This window comes from Xyrauchen texanus, chromosome 27 (genome assembly GCF_025860055.1).
Source record: "Xyrauchen texanus isolate HMW12.3.18 chromosome 27, RBS_HiC_50CHRs, whole genome shotgun sequence".
Classification (NCBI taxonomy): Eukaryota; Metazoa; Chordata; class Actinopteri; order Cypriniformes; family Catostomidae; genus Xyrauchen; species Xyrauchen texanus.
This window is the reverse complement of record NC_068302.1, coordinates 1,519,975-1,534,358: the sequence shown is the minus strand read 5'-3', so window position 1 is coordinate 1,534,358 and position 14,384 is coordinate 1,519,975. Positions and strand designations below refer to the sequence as shown.

The 14,384-nt window shown below is 44.6% G+C and overlaps 1 protein-coding gene across 6 annotated transcripts in view; it reads right to left on the bottom strand.

Moving 5' to 3' along the window:
* Positions 1–3,648: 3,648 nt before the first annotated feature.
* LOC127620631 (serine/threonine-protein kinase WNK2-like) overlaps positions 3,649–14,384 on the bottom strand; it is a 156,073-nt gene continuing 145,337 nt past the window's right edge. For all 6 annotated transcript variants that reach the window (XM_052093815.1, XM_052093814.1, XM_052093816.1 and 3 more), the window contains one exon: positions 3,649–4,502. In XM_052093815.1, coding sequence (XP_051949775.1) covers positions 4,143–4,502 — 360 coding nt within the window. In that variant the 3' untranslated portion in view covers positions 3,649–4,142. The remainder of the gene's footprint in view (positions 4,503–14,384) is intronic.

Below are 14,384 nucleotides of genomic sequence, written 5' to 3'. Positions count from 1 at the left end.
TACCTGAAAAAACAAAACAATATATATATTATAATTATCTGGGATGTTGAGTTATGCTTCATGCCACCCTTGAATGAGTCTGTGTCACCACAGGGCCACCCCAGTCAAACCTCTGAGGTGGTGGTCCCATAGACAATCTATGAGTGGTACACTGGCAAGAAGACGAGGCATTTTTTTTAACGGATGTCTAGGAGATGCTTCATTATGCTGAATAAACTGCTTTTGTGAGGAAACAGCTCATCATTTAATGAACTGACCGCCTGTCCACCAACCTTTAACTTGTTTTACTTGGAATTAACTGAGTGGAGTTTACTATGATCAAATTGATGTTTTAGTGAAGTCACAGACAATCTTGTGACAGGTCGGTGTAAATTTACGACTCTCCCCATTCATTTGTATGGTATTCGCAAACAGTGACTTAAGTTCATTACACACTAGTTGACCGTTACTCTCTCTCCCATAGTAAACGTGCGGTCACCTTATGTGCCACAGAAACCAGCATGCAGGCATCCTGAAAATCTTGTCTTGGAACATCCGTTTTGAATGTGTAATTAATTAGCAAAGTGGATTTACAGGTTATAGAGTTGTCAAAATCTATCATGAGTATATTAACGTGTTCAGGAGGAACGTGTAATAATAACTGGAAACAGAGCGAGAGATTTTAAACAAGAGTACTTCATTCATATATGCACAAGATCCTGTATTCACACTGTGGACGTACTGATGAGCCTCTGTGATCATGAAACTCCAAGAGACAAAGTCAATAAAAATATCTCTGTACAACACACCTCTGACCATCTTATCATTTCACTCACCCGACTGTGTTCCAGATAATGTGAGCAGATTTTATGAGAGTTAAACCAAGACTGGGGAAGGAGTGCCAGTATATTCACACACACACACACACACACACACACACAAGTACACGCGCGCACACACACACACACGTACACGCACACACACACAAGTACACGCGCTCACACACACACGTACATGCACACACACATATGCGTACAAGTGAAAGTGTACTTGCTGCATAAGTCCATTCATATTTGTAAGTAAAGGTCATAAAGCCCATTATATCTATATTTTAAACTTATTTCCTTTAAAAAAATATATTGAAATAAATAAATAGATATACCTATGGGAGGAGAAGACTCGGGTGGTGCTCCGGCGAAAACAAAATATATATATATATATATATATATATATACATGTTAATATAACAACGGCTGGACGGAAGAATTCAATTTCATATCTGGAATTCATATTGACAATACCCACCATTTGCAATGTGTGTCGCACTGATGTATGTATTTAGCCTGCCTGTGTCCCCCCCCACCCCCGTTGACAGGCATGATGCGTACACCTGGCCATGGAAGTGTCTATTCAATGTAAATGATCTTTTTCTTTTGTCTTCAAAATTCAAAAATGTAAAACCATCAAAATAACTAAACCATGCTTTAAACGACGGGTGTTCGTTAAAAAATGAGCTTGTTTTTCATGTCATGTTTATTCAGGTCTAAAATTTTTACCTTTTGTTCATTGTAATATTTGTATATTGTGTGTTTATAATGTACACCATATGATATTTTTATATTACTGATGGAATATCAGTGGGTATGTCTGAAAAATGACAAAAAAAGAGTAGTTATTAAGCACAAAATATTTATTTCTTTTTAATTAAACTTGTACACAGTCTCAAGCAGAGAACAGTGTACGTCATCAATCATTCATTCACAGGGTGCCAGAAAAATGAACAAACAATTGAATCCAGACATTATTGCCAGATATTTCAGCATTACACAGCAAGAACAGATTTAATATCACAAGTCTCTTCCTTTACTGGAAGTGTACCAGATCATTCTGCATAACATCCAATTCAAACTGAACTGAGGGAGTAATGTACATTAACAAGAGTAGATTATGCATCAAAACACAACATACAGTACATGAAATACAGCAGGACTGGCAGTTGTGTAGGTCACAGCCGTTAAAAGAATTCAGCATGGTTGTGGAGGAAACGGCCGGCTAAATCTACTCCACTTTAATAGCAATCCAAATGTACATTTCTGATAAAGATAACTGATTCTAAACCCAACAATGATTCAATTATACAAACACACAAATAGAAGTGTAAAGTATATGCTGGATTGTGTATTTTGGCTACCGACACTGTTTTATATATTGAATATTAACCCACTCAAATACAAACACACCACAATGCTTGCATTGTCTGGATCACTCAAGATCGATTATAAGCTTTTAATAGAGAGAAAAAACCTTTTATACAATAAATAATAGTTCAAACAAATGATCGCACTGCCCTGCTAAACGTCAAAACTGTGCAAGTGGTCATTTCAGAACCCAAAAATAAAACAGCAGCAGCTATGCCAAGCTAATTCAAATAATAGATTTCATAATATAGTAAATCAATTCATGTGCACATCAGGTTCTCCTCAACTTGTCACCGTAACAGCTGTGTTTTGTGAAGGAGGGTGAATCACATGCGGGGACACATCAGTCCTGCATTTGACATGCTGCTACATTCAGACGTTCCTCAATACTGACTTCAAAAGTAGATGCTGTGTTTCACTGTACTGAAGCAGGCTTTTCTGCAACACTCAGATACAAGCACAGAAAATACTCCAAAATACATCTGATCAGTCATTCTTAATGATGCGTTACATGTACACACAAGCTGTTTGCATCTATAAACACAACTCCAACATACGTTCAAGAACTGTGTGCTTAGTTCATTTGAGTACAGTGTGGTATTGCTTATGAAAGTGCTCGTGACCAATCAGAAACTCAAGTGCCAGTGGCTGGAGCAGAATTGAGTTTTATTGACTTGCTCCTAGATAACATTACCATTGTGATGAACCTTTTACTGAATGTGAACTTGCTTCTTAAAGGGATTACAAAATGTAAACCACCACATCACAGCGGGGAAAAAGGATAAAAAAAAATGCAAAATGAAAATTGCTATTGTATTACACAATGAGATTTCAACTAAACTTTTTGAGTTGATTCACATTTTTAAAGGAAAAAGTCATTATTTATCAAGGCACTACATTTCTCCTGAATTAATATGTTGCTATGTTGGGCATTTGTCCTGTGGTTAGAAATGGTCATTTTTCAAATGCTGGACATCATGTAAAATAGCAACTGAAAACTTAAAATGCAAGATGTAAATTTAATAAATATGTTTTAAAGGAATATTCCAGGTTCAATTCAAGTTAAGCTCAATTGACAAATTTGACGCATAATGTTTATTACCAAAATAATAATAATAATTTCAACTCATCCCTCGTTTATTAAGAAAAAACTGTTCCAGTGAGACACTTCCAATGGAAGTCAATGGGGTTTAATCTGTAAACATTACAATACTGTTTCAAAAGTATAGACACAAGACATAAACAATATGTGTGTAAACATGATTTTACTGTCATACATTAGCTTACAGGGCTTACCATAGTTGTGCCATCATGGCAACTAAGTTGTAAAATATGATATCTTTCCACAGATGTGGTTAGTACGTGATTTTAACACACTTAAATAATGTTAACACACATACTGTTTATGTCTTGTGTGTATACTTTTGAAACAATGAGTATTTTAATGATTATAGATTATTGACTTCCAAAATGTTGAATTATGGGGGGAAATCCTAAAGGACAAAGTCTTGTAGTATTCTCAGTCTTAACACACCTCAATACAGAATAAGATCTCTGTTTAGAAAAAAATAGAACAAAATAAATGTGCAAGCAGTGCCACAGGACTCATCTGAGACCAAAAAACACACTTGTCATGCCCAAATTCACAAACTCACACCTTCTATTTACAGGCTCAAAAGCTTCGTCCAGATGTGTCGACCATTAAACTACAATCCAAGCACAGAAGAATCCAAGAACCTGTAAGCTGAACCTAAAGCCAAGCTAAAAATGTAGTAAACACAGCAGTATGGGGTATTGCAGGGACTCCACAAACTAGTTGGTGATTCGTTCATTCAGGGGAAACCAAGTGTCGTGTCCATGTCGGTAACCAGTTGTGGTAGAACTACCGTGATTATCCAGCTGCATTGATTAACATTACCCATAAACATTGTTTGTTGCCGTTTCTGAACTGTAGTGGTGTCGCTCTCATGCAGTCCTGGCTTTGCTGGTGCACATCGGGTTTTTTGGACTTTTGACCACCAAAGGAAATGGCTGCAGTGCTGGGCTGGACGTACCAGGGTATGGCACCAAACCATCTGTGGAAACCATGCCCACTGGACTAATCGCACCAAGTGGACTGGTCAAACCAGACCACTGGTTTGGATACACGGCGGCTGGCATCATTCCAGGGATGGGGGCATTGGGCATCAGGTAACTGCCCCACTGGAGGATGGGAGAGGGGGTGCTTGCGATGCCATGAGGCATAATAGGACCCAGAGCTGCTGATAGCGGACACGAGAGAGGCAGATGAAACTTCATAACCGCTTGAGGAATCGAGCCCCTTATCTAGAAGAAAAGAGATCATGAAGTGAAAATGCCAGCCTGATCTCAGGAAAATCAGGTGACTGTCATGACATTTTTGCAAAATGACATTACGTGGTTCATTACATGTATCACAGCAGTTTCGAGGTGAAATATCCACTGTGTGGCGCTAAAAGAGAGTTGAATGTTCTCTTAAAGAGATGAGGTTTACTAGTCCACTAGAGGTCACAACGAATACATTAAAAACAAACAGCACCATGTTGTATTTTGAGGTAAACCGATACATAGTTTTTTAACCAATTAATCAGTGCCGATAGTTGCTTTTTGGAACTATCGGTTATCGGACACAAATCCATGCTGATAGTCGTAGGCATTTAATTTTTTCCCCCACATTTTTTTATTCCTGATCAACAAACCTCCTCTGGTCAAATATATACTTACAAAACCCTTCATCTGGTGACAATACAGCCTTTTTTGTAAATACTTGCATATAGAGCATTGTAACAAAGCTAAAGTCAAAGTATTTTAAACTTGTTTATATTTAAAAGTCCCACATTCTGTACCAAAACTTCTTACTACTCTGGTTATTATTTGGATATGTGTTGCACAATAAACTGCTTTTACATTTTTTAAAATTTTTAAACTCTTTTAGCCTCATTGTCTGTGCCCTTCATAGAAAGGAAAGACTAAGACAATTTTTATTATTATTCTATAAATAAAAGAAAAAACTACTGGCCGATTAATTAGTTATCGGCTTTATCCACAACCTTAGTTATCCGTATGGGCAAAATCCACTATCGGTCGACCTCTAGTTGTATGGTTTATTATTGCAAAGAACGTACCTGTCTATTAAAAAAAGCACATTCCATTTTAAACTAAAGTGGATAAGATTTACAAAAAACAAAAGATTCTCAAATCTTAATGTAGCACTGTTCTAATGAAGGAGGACAGGAAACAGGTCTTCCTCTCAAGGTAAGTCCTTTTAATTATATTTTGCACACACAATACAAATAACAAACACTGGTTCTGCTTGTGGTCTCTCTCCCCGTCTGGAGGCTCTGTGTCTGTTTTTATGCCGCTCTCCTCGTGCTCACTGGAATTAGAGACAGGTGTTTAGGCATAATTTAGCTCAGGTGTAAGCGCCCTTACCGATTTCCTCTCCGGACGGGCGCTTGACCACGCCCCGCTGCCACATACCCCCACCGCCCGACTCAGGCCGGGCACCATCTGGCCTGTCTACCACTCCCCCATTCCTGGAGAGAAAGTCGGTGACAGCCATCTGCACCCCGGTCTGTGGACCACCTTGAATTTAAAGGGCTGGAGAGCCAGATACCAACGGGTGATCCGGGCGTTAGTATCCTTCATGCGGTGGAGCCACTGGAGTGGGGCGTGATCCGAGCAGAGGGTGAAGGCCCGCCCCAGCAGGTAATACCGGAGGGTGAGGACCGCCCACTTGATGGCCAAACACTCCTTCTCCACAGTGCTGTACTTAGTCTCCCTTAAGGAGAGCTTACGGCTAATGTACAGCACCGGGCTCCTCCCCTCCACCACCTGCGAGAGTACGGCCCCCAGCCCTCTGTCTGAAGCGTCCGTCTGCAAAATAAAAGGGAGAGAGAAGTCAGGTGCATGAAGAAGCGGCCCCCCACAAAGTGCGGCTTTAACCTGCATAAACGCCTGTTGACACCGCTCCGACCATTGAACCGGATCTGGAGCCCCCTTTTTAGTGAGGTCAGTCAGCGGGCTGGTGACATCCGAATAATTAGGCACAAACCTTCTATAATAGCCAGCCAGCCCCAGGAACTGCCTCACCCCCTTTTTGGTCTTCGGTCTAGGGCAAGTCGCAATCGCCGCGGTCTTATCAATTTGGGGCCGCACCTGGCCATGACCCAAGTGGAACCCCAGATACCGTACCTCCACACGCCCAATCGCGCACTTCTTAGGGTTTGCCGTGAGCCCCGCCCGCTGCAGCGATCTCAGGACGGCCCTCAGATGTTGCATGTGCTGCTGCCAATCATTGCTATAAATGATATCATCTAAATAGGCAGCGGCGTACGCGGTGTGCGGTCTGAGGATCCGATCCATGAGTCGCTGAAACGTGGCTGGTGCCCCAAACAAACCGAAAGGCAGCGTCACAAATTGGTGTAACCCAAACGGCGTAGTGAAGGCTGTTTTCTCACGGGACATTGGTGTCAAGGGGATCTGCCAATAACCCTTTGTTAAATCCAAGGTCGAATAAAATCAAGCAGTGCCTAACCGATCGAGCAGTTCATCAACACGGGGCATTGGGTACGCGTCAAATTTAGACACCGCGTTGACTTTTCTGTAATCCACACAGAATCGAACAGACCCATCACTCTTGGGAACAAGAACAACCGGGCTGGACCAATCACTGTGGGATTCCTCTATTACGCCCATATCAAGCATCGCATCTAATTCTTCCCGTACTATTTTCTTTTTATGTTCGGGTAAGCGATAGGGGCGGCAACGCACCACCGCGCCCGGCTCGGTCTCGATGTGGTGCTGTATGATGTTTGTACGGCCCGGTAGAGGGGAAAACACATCCGCAAATTCCTTTTGTAATTCAGAAACCTCTGTGAGCTGCCGCGGTGAGAGTTGGTCTCCACAAGTAACCGGAGTGTTGAGATTGTAGTTTTTGTTTACCTCCGGCCCGAGCTCCGCCCTCTCCAGAACTACCGTGGCCAACGTCACAGAGGCTGCCTCCTCCCTCCATAATTTCAGGAGGTTGAGGTGATAAATTTGACGTCGCGCCCTCTATCGGTACGTTTAACCTCATAATCGAGATCCCCGACTCGTCGTGTGACCTCAAAGGGTCCTTGCCACTTGGCGAGTAATTTAGAGCTTCGATGTTGGGAGTAATACAAGTACCTTATCTCCCGGTGCAAATTCCGTAGCCGAGCACCCCTGTCATACAGCCGGCGTTGGCGTTCTTGAGCTTGGAGCAAATTCTCCTGTGTTAATCGCCCCAGTGTGTGGAGTTTTGCTCTAAGATCGAGAACGAACTGAATTTCATTTTTACTATTAGAAGGTCCCTCCTCCCACGCCGCGGATGACGTCAAGGACACAGCGGGGTGTCGCCCGTACAGCAGCTCAAATGGGGAGAACCCGGTGGAGGCTTGTGGGACCTCTCGTACTGCAAACAACAGGGGTCTAGCCACTTATCCCAATTTCTAGCGTCCTCGTGTACGAATTTACGAATCATGTTCTTGAGCGTTTTATTAAATCGTTCCACTAGGCCATCTGTCTGCGGGTGGTAAACGCTAGTACGAATCGATTTGATGCCCAAGAGCTCGTAAAGTTCACGAAGTGTTCGTGACATAAAAGTCGTGCCTTGATCGGTGAGGATTTCCTTCGGTATCCCCACCCGGGAGATTATCTTGAAGAGTGCCCCTGCAACACTACATGCGGAGATGTTGCTCAGAGGCACTGCTTCCGGATATCGCGTTGCGTAATCCACTAGGACTAACACGAAGCGATGTCCGCGTGCTGACCGTTCTAATGGCCCGACGAGGTCCATCCCAATTCTCTCGAAGGGGACCTCGATTAATGGTAGAGGGCACAATGGCGCTTTTGGGGTGGCCGGTGGGTTTACCAGCTGACATTCACGGCACGCCGCACACCACCTGCGGACGTCACCGCCAATGCCCGGCCAATAGAAACGGGCTATTAGACGGAGAAGTGTTTTCCGTTCCCCTAGGTGACCGGCCATAGGATTGTAGTGAGCCGCCTGGAAAACCATTTCCCGGCGGCTTCGTGGAATCAATAATTGTGTCACTTCCTCCTTTGTTTGAGCATCCTGCGTCACTCTATATAACCGATCTTTAATCAAAGCAAAGTATGGGTATGCAATGGCGACGCCCGGCCGGAGCTATTGACCATCAATCACTCTCACTTGGTCAAGAGCATGTTTAAGAGTTTCGTCCCGCGACTGCTCTAGAGGAAAGTCCCCTTCAGGGAATTCCCTGAGAGGAGGGGCGGCCACCTCGGCCCTTTCCTCGTCATCCCGAGCAGCCGAGGACGGTCCCGGCTCCGCCTCCCCTGCCAAAGCATCGCACACCGCACATCTCTTTATGCAGGACCCATCCGCACAAATACCCTCTAATATATCTTTAAAATTCGACCAATCAGTACCCAAGATTAGCGGATGGGTGAGGCGGGAACTAACCGCTGCCTCCACACTATGTTTTTTTTCCCTAAATATAATCGCCAACGTCACCATGGGATATTTGTGAACATCCCCATGCACACACCTCACCCTCACCAGTTTAGATAAACCCAAAGCCCGGGTTGAACCAAGCGTTGGTGGATGGTGGTCTGATTGCAGCCGGTATCCAGCAAAGCTTGGTAAATACCCCCTGATCCTTACCGAATCCGGTATGCTCCAGCCCGATAGGGGCAGCCTGCGGGACGCCGGAGACCCGCACCACCGTCCCCACCTCCATCAGCGGACACTGATCCCGGAAGTGGCCCGGTCTCCGCACCTCCAACAGGCCGGCCCAGGCGTTGCGGCTGCACTTGTGCTGGCGGGCGCCCCACCTGAGGAGGAGAGCGGCTGAAAGACGGGGAATGGGAGGGCGCTTCTCCCACGGCCGGGAGCAGGTCTCTGGAACCCTCCACGCCTGCGCGGGGCAGTAACGGGCCCTGGGGAGAGAACAGAAGGAGAAAACACAGGGGAGGGGCGAGGGCATGAGCAGATACAAGGGAAGGGGAGAGAGAGAGAGAGAAGAAGAGGGCTCGTCCGCCCTCGGGATCGCCGCCAAGTGGTCCTCCGCTAGCCGAACAGCTTCCTCCAGCGACGCCGGGCGATGGCACTGGACCCACCCCGCCATCTTCCGAGGCAGCCGTTGAACGAACTGTTCCAGTACCACCTGGTCGATTACTCCCTCGACGTCGTGGTCCCCCGCGAGCAGCCAGCGCCGACAGGCGTCCCGGAGCCGTTGGGCAAACGCGAACGGCCGATCGGACTTCTCCAACTTCATGCCCCGGAAGAGCTGGTGATTCTCTTCCGGGCTCCGACCGACCCGTTGCAGAATGGCCCTCTTCAGGTCAGTGTAAGCCAGGAGATTTGTCGCCGGCAGTTGTTGTGCCGCGAGTTGAGCTTCCCCGGACAGGAGAGGAATTAGACGGGCTGCCCACTGTTCGGGCGGCCAGCCCCAGATTTCAGCCGTCCGCTCAAACAAGTCGAGGAAGGCCTCAGGATCATCTGCTGCCCCCATCTTCTGTAACGTGGGCGGGGGTAGCATAGAGCGGCTGTCCGGGGTCGCGGCTGTGGCCGGCTCCGTCTCCTGGCTGAGGAGGCTCCGGATGGCGAGCCGGTCCTCTGCCTGAGCCCGCATGATCTCAAAAAACCGGCGATCTTGGTCCTGCCGGAGCTCAAGCAGGGATTGCTGGTGGCCTTGATGCAGCGTCGCGAGGGATTGGAGGACTTCTGCCAGCTGGGAGGACTCTATGGGCGACTTTGCTCCATAATTCCCGGGTTTCGGCACCAGTGTAGCACTGTTCTAATGAAGGAGGACAGGAAACAGGTCTTCCTCTCAAGGTAAGTCCTTTTAATTATATTTTGCAAACACAATACAAATAACAAACACTGGGTCTGCTTGTGGTCTCTCTCCCCGTCTGGAGGCTCTGTGTCTGTTTTTATGCCGCTCTCCTCGTGCTCACTGGAATTAGAGACAGGTGTTTAGGCATAATTTAGCTCAGGTGTAAGCGCCCTTACCGCTTTCCTCTCCCAGACGGGCGCTTGACCACGCCCCCGCTGCCACACTTAAGTAAAAAGAAATACAAGAAAATAAATGCTTCGATGAATAGTTCTAGGTTAATTTGTGCTGCACTGTATACTGGTGCAATGGCACTACCTCAGACTCAAGCTGTATGAACAGTAGTAATATTCCCAGATAGTAGTGGTATTCAGTTGAACTCGCTTGTGGAGCTGCATTTGCGGCTCATACTGTACCTCACCCCAGTAAAAGCATGTATTTGGACCCAGTTGAGCTTTTCATACAGGATACTAGACAGAGCATAATAGAATTAAACACAATGCAGGGATCTTGATATGCACTTTTCCAAATGAAACTCCTTTTTAAGATTCATTGTGTATGCTGCACGGTGCTAATAAAAGAGCATGACCAATGACCAAGAGCTTCACTTAAGGGGCCAATTACATGAAACTGGTTTTTGCATACACCCGCACTGTATTACATTTTTTAATTAATTTTAAACATGAACTAGTTGGACATCTCTGATCAGTAAGCCATGTCTTGAGCAGAAGCACTGTGGTTTTTAGATGCCGTGTCAAACAATTCTCGAGACACCTGCATCGTGTTATATTCGTTCTGATCGTGCTTGTGCGAGCTAGGGCCAGTTGCATTCCCACCGTCACTTCCAGGGCTTCATCGTGCCTCCTCTAGGCTTTCTCTGAGCCAATAGCCACACCCTTACCCTTGGGAAAATCAAGGCCAACCGGGGATTTAGCCGGGTACAATGTCAGAATTTTGCAGAACCTGTCAGGATATGTATCCAGCGCACAACAGTACAGGTTCAGGAAAATAAGAAATAAAAAAAAATGCGGGCACAGTACAAATCTGTTAAAACGCACAATGGATAAAGCAGTTCCCAAAGAAATTATTTCCCATGGTTCGGTGAACTTTCATAGATGGTGTGCTTGGTCATCGTCCAGCTGTTAGTAGAGAGACCATTTGGGACACCATGGCAGCTACATTCGGTGAGTTGTCAATGCTTACTTATCTTGCTGTTTACATCCGATATAAACTCAATATTCTAGATAACTAGATAACATGATTCCTCAGCTTGAATTTCTCTCTTTCTTGTGAAATGAGCGAGGTGTGTGACGATGGAACCGGAACTGCATATTAAGGATAGGTTTTAGGGCAACGATGCAGGGTTATTGGCCCGATGGTGGGAATGCAGAAAGATTTTGGTCTTGTGGCTCGAGGTCCGAGGCTATTGGCCCTAGCTTCCTAGTTGATAGCCCAGGCTCGCATTGGCCCTATAGTGGAAAAGCGGCTATTGTTAGTGCTTGGCACTAATGCAAAGTTTTCTGTGAGGGCTAGATTTAGGGATAAGGTTAGGGGATAGAATATGTAGTTTGTACAGTATGAAATACATTATGTCTATGGAGAGTCCTCACGAACCACATATGCCTGTTTGTGAGTGTGTGTGTGTGTGTGTGTGTGTGTGTGTGTGCAAGCATCCTGTAACATACACTTTATATTTGTTTCAGATATCTTTATTTTTTTGAGTACTGGTATCTCTGTGAATCCAACTTATTTTTTATTCTGTTTATATGTGCATGTGAAAGGGCGTAGGGTGGGGCCGGGTCGTGATTCTGCACACCCAGCCCTTGATCAGGCTAATCAAGGGATAAAGGCCGACTGAGGATGGTGGTGCGACAGAGAGAGAGAGCGTTTACGGGCAGCTGTCCGACATATGTGTGTGTTTGTGTCTTTTGGTTTAAGTTCTCATTAAAACTATTATTTATGTTGTCAAGCTGGTTCTTGCCTCCTCCTTTCCATTAATACTGTTACACTGGTGCCAAAACTGGGGAAGGAGGGATACGCCGTAGTGGAGTTCTCGCCGCTACCATTCACCCCAACGGAGCAGCTGTAGCCATCTGCCGGGGGACGGAGAAGCCTGGGCGCCTGGAAGCGGAGGAATGGCCGCCGACCTCGAGGGGAGAAGGGGATCCTAGCCGACCGGCTTGAGCTTAATCACCATTGATAAAGAACCAATAATTGTCTTTAGGGAAATTACAATAGCTGCACATTCATTGCAATGATATGGCACATCCATAGACTTACATGATTACAATATTACTTTTCTTTTTACATGACAGCACACACAGATTTACGGCTACCCAAGATGATGCGAAGTTCATTTTCTTTGAGAACTGCCTCCTCCAACTTTTTGATACTTGTTCAGTGTGTTCACGTGTCTGTGATGTTCAGTCTTGAAGAAAGGGGACTTTAGTTGCCATTGGCCGAGACTGCTCACATTGTCAGTACGTAGACAATGGACGAGCCAACCTATTGTTGGCAGCACCGCTTTAGGCAACCTGCAGTTATCTGCTGCCATATACTTCACTGGTGCACCCTTCTTCAAATAAAAAAGGTATTTTTAAGAAGAAGGATATATATTTAATAACAGAGTGAGAGGATTCTTGAACCTAAATGTTTGTTTCTGGATTGTAGGTGCTCAGTGCAAAGCATATCAAGATGATTCAACAAAGAACATTTAGAAAGCATGCCAGCATGTACCTGGAACCTGCCATAGTGTTTAATGGAAAAAGGAACAGGAAGAAGTCATGCAGCACCTAAGCTTATAGTTGAGGTTGGTGGTGATATGAAAGCAGACTCACCAGGTAAAAATACTTTTGCTAAAGTTATATGCAATGGTGCCATGCTTTACTGTTTCTGAATTGTATGGATTATTTTTTTTTTTTACAACATTTACAGGACATTCAGCAAAGTATGGGTGCTACACTGTAATAGATCTTGGTAGCAATGTCATTTTAGACATTCAGCTGGTGCAGGTGAGTGACAATACATAAATCACACCAATTCTACAGTACCTGCTAGAAAAAAAACATCAACATACAGTGGCTCTCGGTTCTATTATGTCGAGTCAGATTGTACTGATACATTTCTTTTTAAATTCTGGAAATCATTTCCCATGTGGAGAGATTAGACCACAACATACATTTGTCCTGACAGTAATTCCTCTGTAATTTCTCTACAGATTGTTTGTGTCTTTTTTTATTGATCAAAGATGAATTTGATTGCCTTTAGGCTTTATTTTGGGGAAAAGGAACGGGAAAGGATCTCACAAGCCAGGAATATAACTCAGGTCAACCTGTACATGTCATGAGCACAGACCACTGGGCTACGGCACTGACAGACTGGAATGGAATTATTTATTGCTTTCTTTGTAGAGCAGTGAGGTTGGTGGTAGTTACAATATGGAGAAGGTAGGATTAATAAGAAGCCTTGAACTTTTGGATGCCCATGGGGTGAGGTTTGACTGCATTATCACAGACCATAACCCACAGATCCAGACATTTTCACACAGTTCTGCGATGTTTTGGCATCTGGAGAAAGGTAACATTTCCCTTTTCACTTCATATAACTTTTCCTTGTAAATTGCACTCCCATTTTTCACTTGTATTTAAGTGTTTTTTTACAGCCATCACATTTCATACCTTTCTATTTGTATTTGGCAGAGTTGTCCAAAAAGTTGGACCAGATTGCCAAAGACAAGGACTGCCAGTTGGTGAAAAAGTGGCAGCAGAGCATAAAGAATCATGTCTACTGGACTAGCAAAGTGGAATTCATTCATCAACCACATCAAGGATGTTAACATACAGCCCTGCATACCCAAAATGTGAACATCCACTCCGGACATATAAGGATTGCAGCAAGTGGTTCCAACCAGTTGCGCACATTACATTTTGTCCCCTAAACATAAGCTGATACAATGTTTTACCTATTTAAAGAACTACTGATAATTACTTACACTTTCTCAAATCTGTGATCTTATGAATCAAGGAACCAAAGCACTGTACAATGTAGAAAAGCTGCTTACACACTCTCTTTTTCTTCCTCTTCTTCTTCTTTTTTATTGGCGGCTCACATTCTAAAATAGAGCATTACCGCCATCTACTGTGAGTTACGGATCAGAGACTCTTTCCCTTCTCTCCCCAGACATTTCAGGACCTGTGCTTCCAATGGCGCTGCGTGTTCAGCTCCTCCATTTCAGCCCCAAGTCCCTCACTGCCCAGAGAGAGGAGGGGAAGAAAAAATAAACATTTATGGCCTAGCTATATTCTTTCAATTAACCGAGTTATATTCAGAAATTGTATTAATAGACTATCCC